At 39.6% G+C, this 26,182-nt stretch overlaps 1 protein-coding gene across 2 annotated transcripts in view; it reads right to left on the bottom strand.

The window, feature by feature from the left end:
• LOC126416191 (TBC1 domain family member 15) overlaps nucleotides 1-17,691 on the bottom strand; it is a 75,811-nt gene extending 58,120 nt beyond the window's left edge. Inside the window, exons 1-5 of one of the 2 annotated variants that reach the window (XM_050083775.1) lie at nucleotides 17,528-17,691; nucleotides 17,328-17,426; nucleotides 7,226-7,340; nucleotides 6,931-7,129; nucleotides 4,974-5,164 (exon numbers count right to left, since the gene is read on the bottom strand). In XM_050083775.1, coding sequence (XP_049939732.1) covers nucleotides 4,974-5,164; nucleotides 6,931-7,129; nucleotides 7,226-7,340; nucleotides 17,328-17,426; nucleotides 17,528-17,554 — 631 coding nt within the window. In that variant the 5' untranslated portion in view covers nucleotides 17,555-17,691. Of the gene's footprint in view, nucleotides 1-4,973; nucleotides 5,165-6,930; nucleotides 7,150-7,225; nucleotides 7,341-17,327; nucleotides 17,427-17,527 lie in introns of those variants that run through there. The other variant, XM_050083776.1, reaches the window with a different exon arrangement.
• Nucleotides 17,692-26,182: the final 8,491 nt, after the last annotated feature.

Genomic DNA, 26,182 nt, shown 5'->3' on the forward strand with positions numbered 1-26,182 from the left:
TTTTGGATTACAAAAATCGGAAAAAAAGTGCGGCTTAGATTCGAGTAAATACGGTATGTCATAAAAGAAACAAGACATCAGAGGATACTTCAAGAGCTTCGGAATTTCGTGAACCATACTAAGACGCATAATTCGGTTTAAAATGCACATTCATATGTAATTTTCTTGGAGTACCAGTACTGTATTATCACATGTTTGGTTCTTTATTATGGCATAATGCCATACGTGCACTTGAAATGCAGTGAACAGTTGAAACTAGCCAATAGTGTGAAATTAAACACTTAGTTTCAAATAAATTGACTGCCTCAACAGAAAAGATTAATAAAAGCCAAATCTCTTTAGCAAACCGGCAAAAATAACTTCATTGTTCTGTAAAGCGATTAATGTTTGAGTGTCAGAAAGGTGGAAATAAAATCTAAAACTAATAACATATTTTAGCCTTCCGTAATAACACGAACGTATTTTAATTCATTTGATAGCTCCCGGCCACAAAAATCCTTTTTGTTATCATTTAACGTGAGAGCAATAAAGGAAGAGAAAACAACATAATCACTAAATGTAAACAAGTCACATGGAGACGACCACCTCCCCACCACAAGCCAGACTACTCTGTGCATCAGCCCCAGATTTACTAATTTCTGAACCGGGGCAATATTAAGTAGTGGCGCCCAGCCACACTTCTGTAACCAGAAGCAGGAGAAGGTATTGCTCATACGTGACTCAACTGCGCATGCACAAGAACCCGACCGCAACTGCTCAAACGAATCTAATTTAAACAGTTGTCACGCCACGCTTATCGGAGGCAATTTGTTGTTACAAAGCATTGCATAGTCTTCCTACAGCTTTTGACACATTTTGCTGTTGGCAGACGCTTGTATGAGCACTGTTTTGTTGTTGTATATGGCGCATTTCCTTTGAAACTTAAGTTTTATTTTCTTTTTTTTCTCTCGTCCATGTTTTGTTGCTACAGTATTATTCTGCAGTAGCAGGATACAGTAATATCCTTTGTTAGAGTATTGGTTCTTACCAGTCAAAATCATAAAAATTTAACTGAAAACTAAAACAATGAAAACTTCCCAGAATTCCAAACAATTCCCGGATTTTTCCTGGTTTTCTCCCGGACGAAAAAATTCCCAGGTTTTTCTTGGATCTCCCAGTTTTCCTGGGTTGTATACACCCTGTATCAAGGGTTTCCATTGCAAAATTTGATGTTCGAATAGATGCTGTAGAGGTGTTCCAGAAACTCGTCTAGCGCCTGTTTGCCAAGCCCCAACACGACAAAAGTGTCGTCAACATAGCGGAAGAAGTGCTTTGGTTTATGTCTGGCAGTTTGAAGGGCCACCTCCTCGAAATGTTCCATATAGAGGTTTGCAATCGCAGGAGCCAGTGGGGAGCCCATGGCCACACCATCGATCTGCTAGAAGAATTCCCGGTTGCACTGAAAGTAGGTAGTTGTTGGTGCATGTTCAAAGAGGCTCACTGTTTGTGGTTCAAAGTGCTGAGCTAAAAGTGCCAAGGAATCTTTAAGGGGCACTTTCATGAAAAGCGACATCACGTCAAAGCTCACAAGTAGGTCCTCCCTTTGTAGTCACATGTCCCTGAGTATTTTTACGAATTCGGCTGAGTTTCTCACATGGTGCTGCAGTGTCCCACAAGGGGTTTGAGCAGTGTCCCCACGTATTTTGCAAGTCCATAACTGTGAGAGTTGATGAAGTCCACAATCGGTCTCAGAGGTACCCCTTCCATATGGATCTTGGGGAGTCCATAGAGGTGTGGTATCGCTGGCGCTCTGGGGTACAGCCGCTTCTTCACTGGCCCAGGTAAGTCAGCAGAGCTATCTTCTTTCTACTAATCATCAGGGTTGGATCCTTCTTGTAGCAGCAGGTTTATTTTCTGTCAGTACTTGGCAGTGCTTAATAGCACTGCAGCGTTCCCTTTGTTCGCTGGTAGGATCGTTATATCAGGGTCATCTCTTATCAGGACCATCTCTAAGGGCCGGAGAGCTGCTTGTTCTTCTGCAGATACATTACTTTTAGGTAATCAAGATCTGTTGATTATTCAGCAAGTTCCCCGTCTAACTTCCTCCTTTGGAAGCCCTCGTACTGCTTCATCCACACCACTGATAATGTCTCATTTCGGGATCATTTTGGGAATGGGGGCGAAATTCAGTCCATTTTGAGGACTGTGATTGTGGCAGCATCCAGTTGTTTTCCAATCAAATTGACCACAGCTCTGTTGTCATTCATCTCCTTTCTTGTCGTCTTAAGTCCCTGCTAGTCTGCCGAATTTGCTGAGTTGCTTAGATTTAGAGCCCCGTTTTTGCACCTCACTGTTGGAGTACGTGCTGCAGTCGGCCCATTCCCACAGATAGGCTGGTAATGTCCTTGCCAGGTGTAGGTGGCATGTGAGGAGGATGCACGCATTCCTGTCAAGCTCCTTCTGAGTGAAATGAATGCGCTCCCTTACTAAGGCTATGCCTGCTTGTCATAATATCCGGACGGTCTTCTTAGATTTTACTGGATATCGAATCACTGCAAACCTTGGTAAAATGTTCTTGTCTCGACAGCATTGTAGGAAAGCCAGTGTGCTGAGAAGTTTCGCTTTCCTGGTGCGTTCTTTCTGCAGCCGTTTGAAGCTGCAGACTATTTCCTCCCTGTAGAGGTGTCGTCTACGTGACTGTAGGCTTTCCCGGCACAAACTGTTGATGATGGTTTCTCAGGTCTCCAGCCAAGTGGTAGCATTGATGTCCTGCAACGTTTCAGGAAGTATCATACTACCCATTCTCTGGCAAAGTGTCGAGATTTGCGGAGAGCGGGCTATTTATATGCACGGTCATCCCCTTCCACTAGACCTCTGGTGACGTGGTGGACCAGTTGCATGCGCGCAGTGGTGGGGATAGCAGTCACCCCCGGCGGCCATGTTTGGTTCTCGGTGTAAGCATTCTGTCTGCATCAGTGGTGGAGGACGTTGATGGGCGCGCTCCTGATGGATTGCCGCTATCACAGGGTTCCACCGCGCGCACGCTGCTGGTCCACCACAGCCACCCGAGGTCTAGTGGAGGGTTGTTAATGATGAATTTGACAAGAAAAACGCCAAAATTTAAGGAAAAAAGAAAGAAAGGCTGAGTTTTGCAAAATAACCAACACCGATTCTGGCAAAAAAAAAAGTAACAAAATTAGAAAAACATGGCTAAAAGTAACACCAATTTAGCAAAAAGTAATGCTAAATATGACGAAAAAACGAAACTTTATTCCTGTCCCTAGTAATAATGTATGACAAGGTATGGCTGCTGCGTTTTCATTGAGCAAATCAGTGACCAGCACAGGAAATAATTTCCAAACATGAGATAATCAAAAGCAGGTTTTCATCCTAGTATTTTAAATCATCAACATTCAGAAATGAGTTCAAGTGTTACTAGTAGTGCATATCATTTGGTCCAGATTGGAAGATGGCTAAGTTGATTAGCTTTGGTTTTCACTAATCAAGCAGCCTTCGCTGTTGACTTAGGCATCACAGTACAAAAGAAAACTGATTATGTACTGAACAACATATTGTCCACAAATCTAAGGTGCTGCTTCAAACCCGTGGAAGGAAAAAAAAGGTTGTCAATATCATTAACACACACTTTTGAAAATGTTAAACTGTGTTGCAGTTTACTAAATATTATTCACTAAATGAACGTTTGTACCAAAAGCAACATCAATACCCCCAGCTTTCCTCACATTTAACAGTCCTTAATAACCTTTCCAATTTCACATAGTCGTTAACATTAAACTTTCTGTGCAAATGGCTTTAAAAAAAAGTTTCGTGTGTGTGTGTGTGTGTGTGTGTGTGTGTGTGTGTGTGTGTGTGTGTGTGTGTGGAGTTATCATTAACAACCACCTGAGATTCATGCACTTAAATGTTAGTCTGGTACTTGTAATCCCGCAGGGTGTATTCATGGATGACTCCATACTATTGACTCATCTATGTTTGGTGGCATGGCTGTGTGCACCAAAGGGTGGCAGGTCACATGGGCCTAATCAGCCAGTAGATTTACGAGAAAACGGTCACGTGGTCACAGACCCATTCTCACTTCTATTTGATAGCTAATGTGTTCCTCTCCACGGCTAGCTGATGGACTGAAGACAGCACTGCACCACATCTCTTATATCTGAATATTCCCTGGACTGACTGTTGTGCCTTCATGATGACTAGGGCTACTTGGGATGTGAATACAGTGATTTCCACCCATTACCATCAAAAGTTCTACTTTGGTTGACTGTAATACCATTTGGTCAAGAGAGTGATTTTTGCCTTGACCACGAGTGGTTCCCACACTCTAAATTCAAGTTTTTTAATTAAAAATTGTTCTTATTGGTACTCGAGAATTCACATGCTACATAACTTATAAACAATGTGTCATTTATTCTGTGGTAACTGTATTCACTAATCTGTTAATAAGTCACTTGTGAACTAAATGGAGAACAACAAAATTGTTAAATGAGTGCAGTAATCTATGCAACATACAGCAATTTTGAGTAGATCTTTGTTGTACAACTGTTTTGTAAACTTTTTGGTGACTTGTGTTTCAACACACGAGTGATTATGTTTAACTGTTCACCAAGAGGGTTGGGTTGGGTTGGGTTGTTTGGGGGAAGAGACCAAACAGCGAGGTCATCGGTTTCATCGGATTAGGGAAAGAAGTCGGCCATGTCCTTTCAAAGGAACCATCCCGGCATCTGCCTGGAACGATTTAGGGAAATCACGGAAAACCTAAATCAGGATGGTCGGACGCGGGGTTGAACCTTCGTCCTCCCGAACGCGAGTCCAGTGTGCTAACCACTGCGCCACCTCGCTCGATGTTCACCAGGAACCAGACTGAATTACAGATACAAAAATATCTGCTTTGCCAACCTTAAAAGGAATTACCTTTTGTCATTACGTGTTCATAGAAATTGAGAGGAATAATACAGAATTTCTCAATTACATACACAAAACATCAGTCAGCTTGCTGAATGCTTCCATTGTTGTCTCATAAGGGTGATTGTGAAGGTTTTTGACAAACTTCCATACTGCATAAGTTGTATTTTCTGTGAACAGATCCAGCTCGGCAAAGGATCGATCTAGAACTTGGCTCTCTGGCTGGTCCAGAATCAAGTACAGATTCTTATCCTTTTTGGACCTGAAAAACATGACATTACTGTGAGAAATATATTCTTCAAGCAAAAAGCAGCAATTAACAGATTGTAACACTTATGATCAACAGAAGCTGCAGGAAAGACTGGAGTCTGGCAAATCAATATGAATATTAACCTTACATGGCAGAGTCTGAAATTCAAAACTGTAAAAACCTGCCAGAATTCAAGACTGGAATTCCTTATGACTACATGGCATTTTAACATGTTTTTTGCAAAGAAAATAATATAATTTCTCGAGAGGTTCTAAAGAAATATAGCAAGCCCTTAACCAGTCTTCCAGTACAGATTACAATTGCTCAATATCATTCATATAATCCATTATGGGGACCTTCAGACATGCTACTTCAACATTAAAATCAGCAAACCACTATTTTTGTCATGAGAGTGGGAGTAGTACCTTGCAACATGCAATCCCTAATGAGAATAAGACATATTACATTGAATGAATTGAATTAGCTAAAATTATTTCATATTTCTTAATAGTTATCTTCTGTTCAATTGTGTCTGTAAAAGAGCAAAAAAAAAAAAATATCTTGGCCTGGCAATTAAAGATTTTAGGGACACACAGACATTTCTGTCCTGTCGGAGTCCCGTTTCAGGGCAATGCACTTTGCATACATTTTTACCAGTGAACATGTGCCACTTCAAGAATTCAATCATGGGAAGTTTATGGAATACCCATACCTCTTCAATGGGATCTAAATGTTCTTGGTTCTCCATTGCCAAACGATCTTTGGGGGCACATCCTTTGTCTCGATAATGGTGGTTCCATCTTCAACAATCTTAGTGTCTCAAGCATTTATCAGCTAATCTGCCCAGAATAATTCCATATTTATAACCAGTTACTCTTTTACCATTTTCATGGTGTAAGCATGCAGCACCTTACTCTTATACAGTCTTCGGGCTGAGTGAGTAATGCGGTGAATAATGTGGGGATTCTATCTTTTCCAGAAGTTATTCGGCAATTGCATGCTCTTTACTAGCCTGACCATGGTTGGGAGTCATTGCTGCTGTATGGTCTTCTATGACCGAAGTTCACATATAATGCAGTTTCTATCACATTTTCACTGAGATCTGCTCTCTAGATATGTAAAAAGTTCCACAGTCTCTTTTATGTCCACTGCTGATATTTACATATCTGAGTCATCAGATTACAAAGCTGTGCAATGTTACAAGGAAAAATATGCAGCTTTGCAAGCAAAATATCAAATACACAAGAAAGGGATGAACAGTACACGCTACACAAACAAGATCAAATTGACTGTACATATCAAACTTCTGCTGTCTCAATATTTTTTATTGCCTTTGAGCATATTGTCAGTAGTATAGGTATTGCATAGATTCTTGTACAATTATAAGTTTTGCACATTTCTGATCCCCATATTCATGAATAATGTCTTCGTGACGTGAAAGCTAATAGTGCATTACATAGGCGTCGGCAAATGGGGTCTAGGAATAAGGTGACTATGACAATGTGTTCATATAATCTTCTTTGATCCCTATGGTTACTTTTATAGGCATTTTATCAATTACAAAGCATCTGTCATGATCGACAAATATTCATAATTCAATTCCACAAATATCTTTGCAGAATACTTTAAACTTCAATCATTATAGTAAGAAGATAATTAAAACATATGGTGATACATGATTTTCACCATAAATGGAAATCACAAATCTGTTGCCAACAAGAAAAGAACTACAAAGCAACTGTTATTTTCTCACAAATAAAAGAAAAAGGTTATCTTACCTCACAGTCTTTAAATTTCCTTTCAACGCATCTACAAAACAATCTGCATTTCCATTCTGAAAGAAGAATGAACTGTGTACTGATCCATCTCTCTGCATTACAGTGAGCTGTTGCTTATTTCTTGTGACTCTGAAACTTTTGACATCCGATAAAGGAATTCGAAGACATCTGCTTTGTGCCTGACTATCAGCACTTGAAGCTATAACAAATAACGAAAAACTACACTGTTACGTAAGATCATACTAACAAGACTTAAAAATAAGAGTTTCATAACCAGAATAAAAGTAACACTCACAGCTCACTGTTCGAGTACGGTTCCCGACAGTATGTACAACAGACCAATCTTGGTCATGAGTCTCGGAATCAACAGACACCTCTGATGTTTTCCACTCAATAGCCTTTCCTGTGGGCTAAGTTTCATACTCAGTATTAGAAAGTAGTATAGTGCATGAATACTACAGGGTGCAGCAATGAAACTTGCAGATTTGAATGGGGTGCTGTAAAGGGATATATTGTAGGCCAAGAGTGGGGATGGTCTCATTCAAAGCAGTGGACTAGTAACTTCGTTTACCACTTGCCTAGCACCAAAACCACCTTTGCCAAATGTGCAACACAGGTGTTTGTTGCAGAGGTCTACTTTTTCAAATACCAGTTGATTGTCACTGTGTAGCATTCATTTTGTGCACACTGCAATATTCCTCACAAACCCCTTCTTTCTGCCAGCAAATCAGTTTTTTCATGGGTGGACAGCTTCAAGTCAACCGCGAATGTGCAAAGAGGAAAAATGCAGTTACTTCAGCTACAAAACATCGAAGCAGTTAGACACTAATTTTTTTTAAATTCATTGGCACTCAGTATGTAAGCATACATCTGACCAACTTTCTGATCATTATGAGGTCTATATTCATGATAATGTTAGTTTCCATTGGCAAAAGTTTGATGTTGAGCAAGAAATCAGTGTACACAATTATTTTGCACGGCAAAATACATGGAAAGAGCTGCTTGAGAAGTTGCCTCAGAACTTGCTAGTGTTTTTTGTGATGAGCTTTGTGAAGTCTTAGCAATTTGTTAACATATCTGAGAACTACTACTTACCCAGTCTTTAACAAACTGATTTTGGGAACGCATTTTTTCAGCAAGATGGAGACATGAGAAATGCAATGCATGTTTTAAAGGGAAGTTCTCTGGAGACTGGATCTTGATAGATTATTTTCTGAGATCAGAGCGCTTGCTCAATATAGCCTTTTGCTATTCTTTTTTTTAAATGAGGCTATATACAATCATCATTACCATCAGTTGTCTATGGATCTTTTACACCTGAAGGACAAAATTTGTCTAGCAATAGCCCACAAAACCAACAATGTGCTCAAAAGAGCTAACTTAAGAAATTGATGAAATCGATGTACTGACAATATACAGTATTTACTAGATATTTTTTAAATGTATAATTCTGATTTCCCAAATAAGTAGAAACACAAGAAGAAATAAGTGGTGCACTTTTTTTTTTGTTTTGTTTCATTGATCTTTTGAGTAATCAAGTTTCGCTGCTGCACCCTGAAATATGAGGATTGTATTGAGAGTCATGAGCAAACAGTTGATATAATTTTTATTTTATCTTAGAGCAAGTGTGTACATCACCATAATCTACAAACTTTTCTATTACTTTTCAACAATCTCCATTTCTTTGCACACTTTCCACACACTTATCCATGCATAAAAAATTCCTTTTCTGTAGATGTACTGCTTCTGGATGTCTTCCAACGTCTCATAGTATTGGACTAACAGCTGTTTTCTCACGGAACCATAAAGACGGTATAATGACAAACTGGGACAAAAAGGCAGGGTATGGAAGGCTAATTTTCTTCACAATGACACAAGCAGTGGGAGATCATGTACTACCATGGTTCAAGATGACTATCTTCCCAGGGCACTTATGGTATGATATATTATGGAGGTTCCAAGATGCCTGGACATAGTGGAGGGCATTTATGGTGTGTCCAGAATACAGGAGATCAAACAGAACGCAATACACTGCACCTCAGAAGACAACACCGATTAGTTTCCCAGCAGATCATATGGTTCTTGCTTTCTATTTTGATTGAGAATCAAAATTGTACCATTCTATACTCGGGTGTTTTCTTTCAGGTTTGTAACGAGAACTAGTTTTTATCATCTGTTGGAGTATTTGCTAAAAAAACTTCCTCCTCCATTTTGAAATCTCTAAAGAAATTTTAACACGATGGTTCTTCCCTGAACTTTGTGCTCTTGGGTCAATAAATGCCCCATGGACACAAATGTTTAGACAACCTACACTATCAATCAATCATTATGTACACTGCATCATACCCTACTGCAAGTTTTGATGTGATTTCATTCACAATGGCATGTCCATCATCTCTTGTGAACCTGTTAACTCTTCGTGTTGTGTATTGCACAGGCACTTCTATGGTGAATGTGAGGACAGTCTTAGAAGAAATTCCAAAGCAGCTTTTGTCCTTTTATGAGGAATTTAATGACAGTACACAATAAAATAAAATCTTAACAAGTTAATGACATCACAATATGTCATCACAGTGGAAAGTCTGTAGATTATGAAAATTTAGTCATTTTTATCAAACTTAGCACACTAATTTCAGTATGATCCTCATAATACAGTAAACACAAACATGACAAGGGGATATACACTTTCTACATTACTGTAATCTTTGCAACTGTAATGACTACCTCTTTTAACAATAAGCTTAACTGTAATTGAAGGTAATACTATACTGATATAGTTTGCATCACAGTGCTGACCAACTGCAAGCTTTCTAAACACATTACTTGACAAATGAATATGTTCAAAAATCATCTAGATTCAATTCTGTGTAGTATATTGGACAAGTGTTATTTTTATTTTCTTGTTTTATCTTTAGCCTTCCAAGGATCATCTCTCAATGATATAATAATTGTCACAATAATACAATGAAAATCCATAGCTCAAAACAGATAGAACAAAATGTTTTATGAAAATATTAACAAACTTAATATTTGATGTGTAGTAACCATCTACTGCTGAGCCTTTGGATTACTCGTTCACTCACTTTACCCAAGGCTGTGTTCACCAGCTGGGAAAGCCTCTGTCATGATTCAATATTCCATCACTATACACAATGCACTAATTCAGTTGGATAAGGGTAGTTGAAGCAATTTACGTGAAGCATGGAAAACCCAATACTGTTCAGAAACCAGTAATTCTGTAAGCCAAATTTCTTAATCATTGGGTCACCTTATATTGGGTGAGTGTGCAGGGGGCAGTAGGCAGATCAAGAATTCTCTTCTTGAACACCAAAATAAATTTAATATGCAAGCGAGAAGTATTGTATATGTGAACTATATGACTACAGTTCTCAGTTGTTGCATATGTATTTAGCACATCTGCACCTATAATTTGGGACTAAATGGCATCCACTGCACCCACAAAGAGAACAGTTTTATGTAAATCAAGCTAAACTACATCCATTTCTGAAGTTTGTGTTCTGAGTAGCATCTTACTTTCTGCGCACACACAAAAAGAAACACTGTTTCTGAATTAGTGTGTTTTCTTTGCTACACATTATCTCTCAAGCCCTTTTATGAAAATTATTCAGTGGAAAAAAAAAGAAAAATTATTCCCCTTATTATGGGTTACAGTCTCATCACTGCTTGATAATAAATGGACTCTCTTCGTTACTGGTAACAGTTTCTATGATACTTCAAAATTAAGTAATTTAATGATTTCCAACAGAACACTCTTGTTAATTCCCTTTTTTCATATTGTTTTTACAGATTACGGGAAGCAGTCTTAGAAATATACTAAGGGGATATTACTGCAAATGAAGTATGCAAGTTCCTACAGAGTTTTTGAAAATGAATCTTTCAACAAGACTTTCTCTTTTGTATTAGAAGTGGCAGCCACTGCTTGAATTTATGTGGTAAGGCACAATGGAACAAACTGAAATATCTCAGAACTGTGAATTTCTATAGGAAAAATCAGCAACTGTTGTCCAGGACCCCAGTGTAGCCAACACAACCCCCCCCCCCCCCATTTTTGCGGGCTGCTCACAGAAAAATTTTCCTGACACAAAAAAGGATAAAAAATTGTTAAGAGAGTACCAGTGCAATCATCCACCACATTTATACTCAAAAAATTGTGTATTGCCAGCTCTCTGCATTTTAATTCTAAACAGTATACTTCAGATGGGGGGGGGGCGGCTTGTTTAAGAGTAAAAGCCACAAAACAATTTAACCTCCTCCTCTAGAACATTAAATTAACACCTAATTTTTGACTGCTGTTGTAGCATAATGGATAGTGTAAATGACTGGATAAAGAAGGTGGTAGGTTCGATTTTTTTAACATTCCTAATATTTTTTTAAGAAATTTTTCCTAATTTTTATTTTTCTTCAGTTATTTGCTTCAAATGTAATAATTTTAAATTTTCTAAGCCTTTAGCAAGTTATTGTAACCATTGTATTAACTTTCTTATTTGTTCTCATTTCTCCCTTGGGCTCAAAATCATTGGTGGACTTGCAGTTACCAATCACAAATCAATTCTTTTTTGTTTATTTTTTTTCATTTTCCTCTCACATTTGCTTTGCGAGTCTGCAGCAAATAGTACTGATAAGAGGCAATTACAATCCAAACATTCTTAATAATACCAATCAAATGGGTTGCAATTACAAATCAACGTAACATCTACCACTGGAATTTCTGGGATCAAAAACAGTGTAATGCAAGAGAGATTTGGCGAAAGCTACACATTCATATATACCGCAATATACATTGACATTCACAAGGGGATTGCTGGCACAAGTGTTCTTACATATGCTGGAGGCCAGAAATAAACTTAGACCTAAAGCTGCTAAAGAAATTGAAAATTTGGAGTCAGAATACTGAAACGTGGCCGTCACCTGCTCAAAATCAGGAAAATTAACGAAAGCTGTACAGACAATACGTGCAACCTATAATGAAACCATACATTAAAGACAATGACTTTGTAACTAGTTTATTCAAGGAGTGGTAAGATGGTCAACACTTTATACAACAAAATATTGGTGAACAGTGTTGGAAATGCTACATGCACTGTCAAAATCCCTCCTCAAAACTGTACTCTTGCGTCAGCCATGTGACATATATTTTTATTGTCAGGTGAAAAATATTATTAAAAGATGCCAGAGCACACCTGAATTACTTCAAGATAAATCTGAAATTGCTACATGTGAAGACGTAATCAAAATACATTCCACTCTTCATCGGATTCTTTGTCCACCAGTCTTTCGAAACATAAGGTATGCCTGGTATGGATCGAAGATGCAGTGAAAAGACATTATTTCATAACATGAATGAGGTGTGCTTCCCATTGAATTTGATGAAGAAACTATGCAAATGCAGAAAGATAGCTTTTATAGTTTGTCCATTGTGCAAGAAAAATTTATGTTTCAAATGTTTGTATGACAATTACCACCCAAAAAACTGTACCTCTCACAATGGAAAATATTTGTGACTGTAGCACTGTCAATATGAATACTAATAACTATTTCACTTTTCTGTTGCTTGATCAGTATTTTTAAATGACTAAATATTACAATACATAAATAAAAAAGAATTAAAACCCTATGGACAAAGATTCCAAATTAAAAAAGAATGGCAGGAAGACAATACGAGAGCAAATAAAGAATACAAGGATTAGAAAATTGAAAGATTTACATTTGAAGCAAATACTGAAGAAACTAGAAATTTTTTTAAAAAAAGAATCATTAATGAATGTGACAAAATTCCAGCCGCCACTTCAGTTTCCTAGTCTTCCAAGCTATCCATTATGCTACAACGGCAGTCGAGCATATGGCATTAATTTAATATTCTAGAGGATCATGATAAATTGTTTTTCAGCTGTTACTCATAAACAAGGGCCCACCAGGGTGAACATCTTTAGGGAGTGATACCTGGGTTCTTAACCTACACCACCCTATAGGTGGTTGCAAACAGTCAACTGCACAGCTGGGGACATCTCCTTTTAAGACAGACATGAAACCAACACACACTGTAACACTACAAGTTTACAAGTCAAGTAGTTCCACAGATGACATTGAAATAATGTACCTATGACGTGATAAATGAAATTATACTGGTGGTTAAGGGAGACCAAAGTTTGTGAAGGGGGACTGGAATTCAATATTAACAAGAGGAATAGAAGGAAAAATAGTATGGGAATATGGACTGGGTAAAAGAAATTAACCAGGGAGAACTTTACTCAGGGCATAATTTGATCATCACTAACACTTGATTTAAGAATCATGAAAGAAGATTCTTTAAATGGAAGAGACCTGGAGACACTAAGGTCACAGGTTGATTGTATAATGGCAAGACAGATTTCACACCTAGATTTTAAACTGGAAGACACTTCCATGGGCAGATGCAAACACTGACCATGATTTATTGGTTATGAACTGCAGATTAAAAGCAAAGAATTTGCAAAAGGTTGCAAGATAAAGAGATGATACCACAGGTAACTTTGAGAGATGAAACAGTGAAGGCTGCAGTGGACCATACAGGTAAAAAAGATAAGGCCTAATAGAAATTCTTGTATCTCTCATAAGATACTGAATTTCATTGAAAAGGAATGGAGATGTCCAAGAAATGAGATTGACCGAGACTGCAAAACAGCTAACAAGAAATGGCTAGAGGGAAACGCTACTATACAGATGCACACACAACTAAGGAAAAGACAAATGCTGCCTATAGGAAAATTAGACACATTTGGAAAAATGAGAAACAGCTGTATGCCTATTACATCTCCAATGGCAAGCCAGTGTATTTATAGGACAGAAATGCAGGAAGAGCCAACCCTCCCAAAGCCCCACCAACACACACCACTATATAGAACAGTACTCTTCTTTCAACTTTATAAACAGGTAAAACTAGTACAAAGTTGAAAAAATTACAGAAATGTGTGACTGCTGACAGACTAGAATAATCAGCATTCTATTAAAACAAGAAAATCTTAGTGTTTTGGGCATCCAGCAACCTCTCTTAACTGCAGAATGCTTACAATATTCATCCGATTGTTACTAAAATGGATGGTTGCTGGTTATCCAACAAGAGCACCAAACTGCTAGGATACTCTAGGCATGTGGACAAGCAAGACTACATTGCTTAAGACTTTACTTGCTTATATACTGGTATAGTAAAGCGAGACTACATCGCATAATACTTCACTTGCTTATATACTGGTATAGTAAATAACTATCACTAGACTACCTATTTGTTGACACACACATCGTCTCTGTAAAATGAAACCAAAACTGCCTGTACAAAACTAATTAACAACAGGAGCTTCAGAAGTATAAACCTCTTTAACCTAGATGTGGCTGGCTTATTACTAAAACAAACAAGGAACTTATCTCTTAATGTTTTAAGAAGTCAGATACCTCAAAAAATTCAAAATATACTCTACATTTAACCATCCTCTTCTAAAACAGAGACAAGAGTAAATCCCCAGATAAGTAGAGAATGTTTTAGTCAGTAAATAAAAGACACCCAGTTAAATATATATAGTATTTAAAGTGATACACCATTTCTTTCATATACCATTTTGATCATCACACTGACGGACTTGTGTATAAAAGAGCACTATTGGTGAGACACTTATCAGACGAAATTGTTCTGCTGACTACCTGCAGCTTGTTTTCTGCTACTTCCAACCACTGTTTCCCAGAGACATACAATCCCATTACTCGGCAGTGATTTGATAGAATGTTGTGGGATTGCACATGACATTTTGAATTCCTACTACCAAGTAGCATGTTAACCTTTTCTTTTTATCTGCTACAAAGCATTTTGGATATTCGGAATTACTTTTTCCTGGTGGGTTCAGTTGCTACACTGCTGTAATGGGATACAGTGATGGCTTCTCACTCCTTCCAGTAAGTTAAGAGTGTGCACACTTCTGTGCACTAATTTGTTAGTTGCTGGGCAAGGAGAAATCCGAAATCGTGACCAGAGAAAACAGTTGACAATTTGAGTGTATCCCTCCAATTTGACACAATATACATATAATAAAATCAAGAAACACCATTGAAATAACTCCTTCAGACACTAATACACAAATAATGCTGACACAGCATACTAAGCACCTTATAAATATTCTTTATAAAAATCCATCAGAAAGGACTTGTCAGTGCCTTGTGCTCATCTGCTGTGGCAGATCTTTGATTTTATGAAATTTGCTCTTACATATTACTGGTCTCATACCCACATTTGTCAAAAATTCACCCCCAGGTACCTCTGCCATCCACCACACAGTAGTTTATGGAGTACATAGTATGTAGATCCAGAAATTTACATCATTCTTCTTCTGCTCATTCTTTCAGCCCTTCAATGGTCAGGCGCAATCACCAAATTATGGCTGTTAAGGTTGGGTGAAGAGAAGGGGATTGCAAAATAATATATGACCAGAGTATTTAATGGAGATGACATACTATTGTAAATCATTATGTAACATTTGAAACACTTTGCTAAGGTACACAATTCTCTCAGATAGCGGGGTCTGATGCATCACTAACTACACATTAGTGGGAGCACTGCTTGCAAAGAAAGGACTAAATATGGCTTTGCAAATATCCTTGCATACTCTATTTGAAAAGTGATAAAATCTGTCATATTTCAAAGATGTTTCAGGTAAAATGCAAATTATTGGCTTTGGCCAGTGACAATAATAGCTGCTATCACCTCACCTATTGGTGAATATGTTCACAGTTTTGTCATTAGCTGGCAAAGTCAACAAATTTAATATCTATACACTGATCGTGGTGATACACTGATCTTTAGCTTAACCCAAAGTATAAGTTAGATTGGAAGGGAAGAGTTCAGTTGTGAGTTGGCGAAGCCAATGCATTTGATACTAAAACAACCTGGTTGTGGTGTGAGGGAAAGCGGTTAAGACCATTTGGGAAGGGGGGGGGGGGGCAGAAGGAGAATACAATATCCCATGTCTTATGGGATTTCCCAGAAACAAATAGTAGTAGTAGTAGTAATTATAATCAAATGATATCACAATTTAGAGCTACATGATTGTAAACAATGTCCCCACATGCTGCAAACAGATAAAAGCTATGACTTTATATATGAATACCTGTAATCTGTTTTTGAAGGCTGCTGTTTTGAAGAGTTTGTTTCTGAGTAGTCAACTGATCAACATGCGAGAAAGAACATGGTTATGCTCTACAGGTTTAACCAAAGTAACCAAGATTTCCAAAAACTATCCAAATCATTAGAAGTTTACCTAATTAGCAGCTTGCAAGGAAGTGGCTTATTGTATGGGTCTCAATAGCTTATCATAACTGCAGATGTCTCCTCACAGCTTTATATAATCTAATACAGTCTATTAACTAATGACATATCATGTATTAAAACTGAATAATCACCTTTCAACAATTTTAGAAGCCTACATAAACACCTATGTAACTTAAGAAACTTTAACTTATCAAACAAATGAAGATACTGATAAGCTTTAAAGACAAACTAATACAAATAATTTTGGGATCAATTGCCTCAATAAACAGGCTGTCTTGGTCTTCAGAACAGCTAGTGTCATACTACCTAGTGCAACTTTGTATGGGGAGAATTTAATGGCAGTTCACAGGTTTCAACTTTCACTTTTAGTGAGAGGGGATTGTTTCATTTTGAATACAAACCCATCTTTAAAGTTCTATTTATCTGTGCTAAAAGCGATACAAATTAATGATACACCTACCCATATTTTCAATGAAAGGAAAATGGCGATTCAGAATGACTCCAGTAAGCACTGCATTAGTGACCATGTAAATAATGTGGTAATGATGCCCAGGTTTTAACTGTTGTTTTTGTGGGTTAGGATGTGTACCAACAATTAAAGAAGAGAAAGGATGTGCTGGCAGTGTCATTAACATTCTTTCAGTCATTGTATTCAGGAAGTGGAATGCACAGCTTTGAATATCTAACACCACAGCACAGAAACTGTATTTTCCCTAGTCAAAATGGTATCTGCTTGGCCTTCACCGCAAGCTGTCACAAGTTTTATGAACAATGGAAATATACGGTGTACCAGTCGGCAAAAAGTATGACGACATGTCAACGAAATATTTTAAGTCTCCATAATAACAATGTTTCTGACTCATGTTGGTCAATTTGTTTTCTTTGTAACTAAACGACTCCATTACTAAGAAACCACAACAGCGTTGACTAATTAGAAGACATAAGTTGCTGTGTACAAACGACCTGTGACCTCTGGTGAACATATCACTAGCCTATGGACTAACAGTGCAATGTGCCAACCATGTAACTTTGTAGTAGCCTTGTCAACTTCGTGCATTAACTATTACACCCCAGCTGTAACACTTACAAATTCCACAATACTCAAGGTGCCCAAACTATGGCCGTCATCATCTTTTCCATGACTTCCATGAATCTTCAACAGCACTCCGTGGTGGCTGTAGAGATCCTAAAAATGTCAGAAGAATATAATACTTCTGCACAAGTAACGCCATCACCGTAGAACGCAATAAATTTATTTCAGGAGAGATGACAGTACGTAACACTCACAGTTCCATTTCCATTGTATTCTTCCATATCGAAAACTATATGGATAGACGTCGCAATCCGTTTCTTCACTATTCACTTAACTTTGTTTACTATCTGCCAATATCACCTTTTCCATCTACATGACACTCATGACGCAACCACATGTACAAGGATCACATGACCACAAAGTTTACGGGTATCAGTCGTCTCCACTTATCGACTTAATGCTAGCATCTCTGACTTCCACATCCATGAGTCCTAGGGGAAAAAAATAAAATACAACTAGCCTAGCTTGCTGAAATAATCTTCGATTTCTTAAAAAATAAATCTTATGAATACCTCTCAAAGTCAAGTTTTAAGTCTATAGTTTTTCTTGCAATCTTTCAGTCTTTACTACTGAAATTTGGTATTCGCATTTACTTTGCTTCAATTTTGGACAAATTTTCAAACAAAATCATGTAATTCATAACAGTTTCGTAAAAGGACTCTGAAAATGAGGTTAGTCTATTGTTGATTGACGTGGAAACCTTTAGAGTACCACACAAAGATACCAAAGATTTATTTTTCTCATTTTATAGAGTTCTAAAAATTGGAGCAAAGCAAACCCTGGTGTGAGTTACTTTGATCCACTTAATATAAACACTATTTTGATACAGGACAGTAGTTTGGGCAATGTTACCCTCTTTAAAATTTATTGTCTTACCTTATATAGTAAACCAACATTAATGTAATTTTTGGTATTAAAAGGACAAAAGCAATAAAAATTCAGGGTAGCGTCACTTTTTTTAAATTTAAGACGTAAAAAAAGTAACAAACGTGAACAAAATTTAGGTATTTTTGTTATCAAAGAAAAGGAAAAAGCTTCATAAGTTATGTTGGTCTGACAAAATGTCAGCATCTATACCAGAGAAATACAGGAAAATATTTTGCAAAATTCATCACCATCGACCAACTCTGGCACTGAGAAAATGGCTCTTTCGCTTAAGCATTTTGATAGAGTCATAACTATACCACCCAATTTATGAAAAAGTACATCTTTGTTTACAGGCTATTTCCAGTTGCCGAGCCATGACATCAAGATATTCATGATCGCACCAGCTTCGATAAAACTTGCAATAACACCAGGGTAATGTTTATTTTCGCATTGCATAACCAGAAATAGGGCAATTGCTAGCTAATTGATTTCAGTTTTGCACTTTTGAGAGGCTCTCTGCATTATCAGTAGATGTTGCTGAGCTTCCATTTGAATTCTTTTGTGTGGTTGCCAATCTTTGTCTGAACTTTCATGAAGAATTTGTTCTTTAACAGGCCTTCATCATTAAAGAATCAAGCACTGTCTGGATATCCTCTGCTTAGGTCATTCACTAGTACCTGCATTGGATTAGAAGAGCTTTGTGACATCTCAAGCACGTGTTCCGTTTCTAACCGATTTCCATCTTTATATCAGGTTTTCTATGGTGTAAACTGCAGGGAGGTCCTAGCTTCTGTTTACACACATACCATATTATAACAGCATTAATCGTTTAGCATTGCTCAATTTCAGCATAATAAGATTCATCCCAAGCTGAATCAGGTCTAGAACAAGTAATGAAAATCCTTTGGAACTACTTTGACCCACGTTGTCAATGGTGCAAAGTTGGTCCATTTTTCCCACAAAATAACACTCACAGATATTTTAGATCATACAGTTATCAATTACATCTCAATTACAATCTTCTGGGTATGACTTAGATAATAACTAATTTTTGTACATAAATAAATGTCATTTGCCTTCTGCTTCAGTAGTTTTCTGTTAGGAAAATATCAGTTCTTCTTGACAAAAATTTCCTAAAAAATACTGCAATACACAGTACAGATTTAGTCGGCAGTAAATATTCAAGAAACGAGTAGCAGAATAATTCAAACTCATGAACTAGTAGAAAGTATCAATTGGTAGAGAGAATAAAAACTGTTCCAAACTGTTTATTAGAATAGGTGATAGGTAGGAATGAATCTTTTTTCAGAGTTGAAGCAAAATTTCCCCCACAAGGGGGAGGGATTATGTACTTAATTAATTAATTTCATGTTCCATAGATCATCTGAATGACAAATCAAAGTGATCTCGAAGAAGTTTTTTATATTCAAATTAAAAATTATTTTGTAAATATGGCTACAAGCTATTGATTTTCAAGCATTTTTGTCTTTTTTTAACATACAGATGCGAGGTATAACTCCTACGACTTTTTACACATAACAATAAAAGAAATACCTCTGTGAAGTAGAAGCAATTATCATGGAGAAACTTTTTGAATTTATTTCCAAATTTTACTTTTGCTTTCTGTCAGAAGTTTTATGTCACTGGGTCAGTGATCAAAAACTTTGCTTGGAGCATTGTGTACCCCTTCTCGTGCTAAAAAAACCACAATATGGCATAATGGATGTCATTTTTTCTATATTGTATTGTAATAATGTACACCACTGATCCTTTTAAAATGTAGTCGACTATTTACAACAAACTTCATGGGGAAGCACACATACTGTGAAGCAGTAGTCAAATTGCCTAAATGCTTAAACAGATGTCTTCATGATGATCATAGGTGAGCATCATATATTAGTCTTATAGCACGTTTTTGATCATTGAAGAAATTCCTTTTTAAAGACAATACACAAGAACATTATTCCGCACATCACTGAATCAAAATGGGCAAAATATATCAACTTACAGATATTTGAAGAGCTCTTCTTGGGTGATCAGCCAAGTGGTGGTGTCGTCTTGTCACAACGTTTCAATGAGTTTTGTACCCATCATCGTCAAACGAGTTGTAAGGATGCTGTGCTGCTCATATCTGTGTAGTTACTTGCAGGCAGTCCAATCATGCACCTCCGGAAACGGGTGCTGAGTGGCGTGCCCGTTGGTGGGGGATCACTGTGCGGATGCTGGTGGGGCACCACGGCGCGACTCTGGTGCAAGCGTCAAGTCATGGTCGCTGTCCATTCTGTCAGCGGACGCCGCCATCTTCCGAACATAGCTTTCCTTATGTATCTCCTTAATTGCGGAATCCCACTCTGGGCTAAGGTCGAATCCCCTATCTCGGTTGTCCAGATTGTTGTGGAGACGTATTTCCACCGCCTCCTTGAAGACAGAGTCCCAGAATCCGTTGGCACTGCATATCTTCTTCGTTTCTTCAAAGCTGAAGGTGTGCCCCTCGTTAGTGCTTTGCTCTGCTACCACGAACTTTCTTATTTGCCATAAGAAATGTTTGTTTGATGTTTGTTCGATGTACTGCCTTCCACATCTGCACTCGATACTGTAGATGCCAGATGTCTGTAATCCTAAAGGGTCTTTGGTCGAGCCCAATGTGTCCTTTACTTTTCGCATTGCATGGAACATGGCTTTTATACTGTGTTTTTTCAGTATACTAACGGTTTTGGCTGTTGGCGAACCAGCATAGCGCACCCAACTCTTCTCTGTCCGCAACACTCAAGTGTTATCTGAGTCTCGCTGTTGCTGGTTTTTCGCAAAATTTCCCGCAGATGCTGCAACTCCTATGGCAAACTCCCCCTAGCACAGATGGAGCTGACTCTATGTACTAACGTGTTTAGTACAGAGTTGTGTTGTGCTGGCTAGTGGCAACTCCGAGCATTAAGATAAAGGCCCATGTGCATCTTCTTCCTGTAGACCAAGTGTCCCAACGTATCATCCGGATTTCTCTTGATTAAAATGTCCAGGAAGGATAGACATCCGTTCTCTTCTACTTCCATAGTGTACTTGATATTTTCTTGAGTGCCATTGAGATAACGTAGAAACGTCTGTGGGTTTTCCTTGCCATGTGGCCACACCGCAAAAGTATCATCAACGTATCTATAGGACACCTTTGGTTTTAGGTGGGCGGTATCCAGTGCTACATCTTCAAAGTCCTTCATGTAAAGGTTGGCAATACCTGGAGCTAAGGGGGAGCTAATGGCAACCCAGTCCATTTGTTCATAGAATTTCCCACCACATTTGAAATAGGTGGTAGTTAGCACATGATGGAAGAGTCTCATTGAGTCTCCACCAAAGTGTCCCTTGGCACTAAGGAATCGTCGAGCGACACACGAGTGAAAGGGAATGTAGCATCAAAGCTGATTAATAGGTCGTTCTCATCTATGCGCAGCTCCTGGAGTAGATTAACAAATTCTGTCGAGTTCTTGACGTGGAGTGGGCAGTGACCCACAAGTGTTTTAGTAGTTATGCTAGATGTTTGCTTGCCCCATATGTTGGTGAGATTATGGTGTTCAGTATCAGACATAGTGGAACCTTCTTCTTATGGATCTCCAGAAGGCCATATAGTCGTTGAGGTGTCGGTGCTATGTGGTAAAACCTTCTGATGGTGTTTCTGTCTAGTACCGAGCTGCTGAGAAGATCTATGGTCTTACGACCAACTGCAGTAATTGCAACGTTTCGATGAGTTTTGTACCCATCATCCTCAAGCGAGGTGTTGGGATGTTGTGCTGCACATATCTATATAGTTACTTGACCATTGTGCTCTTCTGCAGGCGAAACGTTGCGACAAAACGGCGCCATCTCTGGGCTGATCAGCCGAGAAGAGTTCATCAATGGATGCCGGGAAAGCCTGCAATCGCATTTGTCACACCTTTACGGGGAGGACATCCAACGCAGCTACAAGATGCTGCAGAAACCATGAATGAAGAAGGAGAAGCTGCTCAGCAGGTTGGCCTTCTTGCTAAGTTGTTGGGATAAGAATGTGATGCTGCAGTTTTCTAACCTACAGCATCTCATCAGCAGAGGCATGACAAAATCCATATTACGATGAACCAGTTCAGCACTGGTATAGAAGCATATCCGTATTACTAGAATGGAACTCGACAAGAACACGAGAAATTTGTTCTCTCACCACTTGTACCTGGTTTCCATTCAGCCAGCACATACCTGGGAGTGGCTAGATGGCAACAATTATGCAAGTAGTGAGCTCCACAAGATGAAAGCCAGCGAGAAACAGTGCAACAAGTTTCTCCGCCTTACAGGGGCTTGGCAGCAGGAAGACAAATCAAACAGTGTGAAGACCAGCATCAACCTGACTGAGAGAAAACTGGATGAACCAACACTCTCCGTCCTGTCAAAAGGATTGAACATTGCTCCAGTTCCTAGAACTTTACCAAACCGTGACATCATCAGCAATGTTGAGCAAGTCACATGTGAGCTCTCTTCGGAGACCAATGAAGAAGTGAGGAGGGGGACTTGCAGAATACTTGAGAAAGCCGGATTGCGAAAGAACAACATTTCAGCAGCAGTACACAAGGCGCTGAAAGCCCTCCGTGACGATCAAGGATATAGTGGGCTTAGCAGCAGATAAAGACAATGCGACTGTACTACTGCAGACAGAAGATTGCTGGCAAAAGATCCAGACTTTGCTGCAAGACCCTGCATACAAATAAGCGAAGAAAGAAGGGACAACTGCAGTCACATGTAAGACCACAGATCTTCCCAACATCTCTGCATTAGACAGGAACACCATCAGAAGGCTTTAACCCAGGGCACCGGCGCCTCAACGATTATATGGTTTCCCGAAGATCCATAAGGAGAAGGTTCCACTATGTCTGATACTGAACATCAGAAACTCACCAAGATATGGGACAAGCAAACATCTAGCACAACTGCTAAAAGCACTTGTGGGTCACTGCCCACTCCACATACGAAATCGACAGAATTTGTTAAAGTACTCCAAGAGCTGTGCATAGATGAGGACCTACTAGTCAACTTTGATGTTACATCCCTTCTCACTCACGTGCCACTCGGCGATTCCTTAGTGTTTCTCAAGGGACACTTTGCTGGAGACTCAATGAGACTCTTCCATCATGTGCTAACTACCACCTATTTCAAATGTGGTGGGAAATTCTATGAACAAATAGACTGGGTTGCCATGAGCTCCCCCTTAGCTCCAGGTATTGCCAACCTTTACATGAAGGACTTTGAAGATGTGGCACTGGATGCCGCCCACCTAAATCCAAAGGTGTCCTATAGATACGTTGATGACACTTTTGTGGTGTGGCCACATGGCAAGGAAAACCCACAGACGTTTCTACGTTATCTCAATGGCACTCATGAAAATATCAAGTACACTATGGAAGTAGAAGAGAATGGATGTCTACCCTTCCTGGACATTTTAATCAAGAGAAATCCGGATGGCACGTTGGGATACTTGGTCTACAGGAAGAAGATGCACATGGGCCTTTATCTTAATGCTCAGAGTTGCCACCAGCCAGCACAACACAACTCCGTACTAAACACGTTAGTACATAGAGTCAGCTCTATCTGTGCTAGGGGGAGTTTGCCATAGGAGTTGCAGCGTCTGCGGGAAACTTTCCATAAAAAAGGCTACAGCGAGACGCAGATAACACGTGAGAAGAGGCTCGCCAACAGCCAAAATCGTTAGAATACTGAAAAAGCATGCCAATGATGCTACTCCAAGCATGTGTTAAAAAGAATGTGCGCAATGGAAAAAACTGAACGCGAAAATGAAGATTTGTTCCTATCTGACAACCCCCTGGAGATCTTGTAATCTCTCAATGATGATATTACACTCCTGGAAATGGAAAAAAGAACGCATTGACACCGGTGTGTCAGACCCACCATACTTGCTCCGGACACTGCGAGAGGGCTGTACAAGCAATGATCACACGCACGGCACAGCGGACACACCAGGAACCGCGGTGTTGGCCGTCGAATGGCGCTAGCTGCGCAGCATTTGTGCACCGCCGCCGTCAGTGTCAGCCAGTTTTCCGTGGCATACGGAGCTCCATCGCAGTCTTTAACACTGGTAGCATGCCGCGACAGCGTGGACGTGAACCGTATGTGCAGTTGACGGACTTTGAGCGAGGGCGTATAGTGGGCATGCGGGAGGCCGGGTGGACGTACCGCCGAATTGCTCAACACGTGGGGCGTGAGGTCTCCACAGTACATCGATGTTGTCGCCAGTGGTCAGCGGAAGGTGCACGTGCCCGTCGACCTGGGACCGGACCGCAGCGACGCACGGATGCACGCCAAGACCGTAGGATCCTACGCAGTGCCGTAGGGGACCGCACCGCCACTTCCCAGCAAATTAGGGACACTGTTGCTCCTGGGGTATCGGCGAGGACCATTCGCAACCGTCTCCATGAAGCTGGGCTACAGTCCTGCACACCGTTAGGCCGTCTTCCGCTCACGCCCCAACATCGTGCAGCCCGCCTCCAGTGGTGTCGCGACAGGCGTGAATGGAGGGACGAATGGAGACGTGTCGTCTTCAGCGATGAGAGTCGCTTCTGCCTTGGTGCCAATGATGGTCGTATGCGTGTTTAGCGCCGTGCAGGTGAGCGCCACAATCAGGACTGCATACGACCGAGGCACACAGGGCCAACACCCGGCATAATGGTGTGGGGAGCGATCTCCTACACTGGCCGTACACCACTGGTGATCGTCGAGGGGACACTGAATAGTGCACGGTACATCCAAACCGTCATCGAACCCATCGTTCTACCATTCCTAGACCGGCAAGGGAACTTGCTGTTCCAACAGGACAATGCACGTCCGCATGTATCCCGTGCCACCCAACGTGCTCTAGAAGGTGTAAGTCAACTACCCTGGCCAGCAAGATCTCCGGATCTGTCCCCCATTGAGCATGTTTTGGACTGGATGAAGCGTCGTCTCACGCGGTCTGCACGTCCAGCACGAACGCTGGTCCAACTGAGGCGCCAGGTGGAAATGGCATGGTAAGCCGTTCCACAGGACTACATCCAGCATCTCTACGATCGTCTCCATGGGAGAATAGCAGCCTGCATTGCTGCGAAAGGTGGATATACACTGTACTAGTGCCGACATTGTGCATGCTCTGTTGCCTGTGTCTATGTGCCTGTGGTTCTGTCAGTGTGATCATGTGATGTATCTGACCCCAGGAATGTGTCAATAAAGTTTCCCCTTCCTGGGACAATGAATTCACGGTGTTCTTATTTCAATTTCCAGGAGTGTATTTCCTCCTTCTTACTCTTTAACATATAAATTACAACATGAAACATGAATGAATGAGTAGGTTCTAGTAACTACAAAATTATAAATAAAGTTTCTGCTTATTCATTTATTGTAGATTAAAACCTCGTTTATATATCACAAATGTTTATATATCAATGTCCAGTGGACATAACGAGATACAAATAAATTTCCTAACTAATATTACCGATCAATTGCCCAAATCTTTCCTTTTTACGGATACGCGATCTAATACAAATAACGCGTGAAAAATGACTGATGTCATCTAGGTACCAAACACTAGAAGACACTACTTTCAAAGATGATCTACAGTGCTGTGCAGCCTCAGTGGAAATAAACTTACATGATCACAGCTATTTAGCTTTATATCGCCAATAAGCTGAAGCAATTAGCAAAATCACCATATGTACTGCATCCGGTGCATCAGAGTGATGGTTCTCATACATGTCTGCGACGATGGAAGAACTCCAGTCACAAAATATAAAAAAAGACTAATTCAAAATACTAGAATGGCAGAAGGCGATACTCTGACTAGCATAATCTAATACTGTCTTCTCCTCTCTGTGTTCTACAGAAGACAAACGCGAACTCTCAGCCACAAGGACGGAATTCATATAACATCTCAATGTGAGTATAGACAGAAGTAGTGCTCTCAATCATTGAATGCTGTGTACTTA

The sequence above is a fragment of the Schistocerca serialis genome, chromosome 8 (assembly GCF_023864345.2).
Source record: "Schistocerca serialis cubense isolate TAMUIC-IGC-003099 chromosome 8, iqSchSeri2.2, whole genome shotgun sequence".
Lineage (NCBI taxonomy): Eukaryota > Metazoa > Arthropoda > Insecta > Orthoptera > Acrididae > Schistocerca > Schistocerca serialis.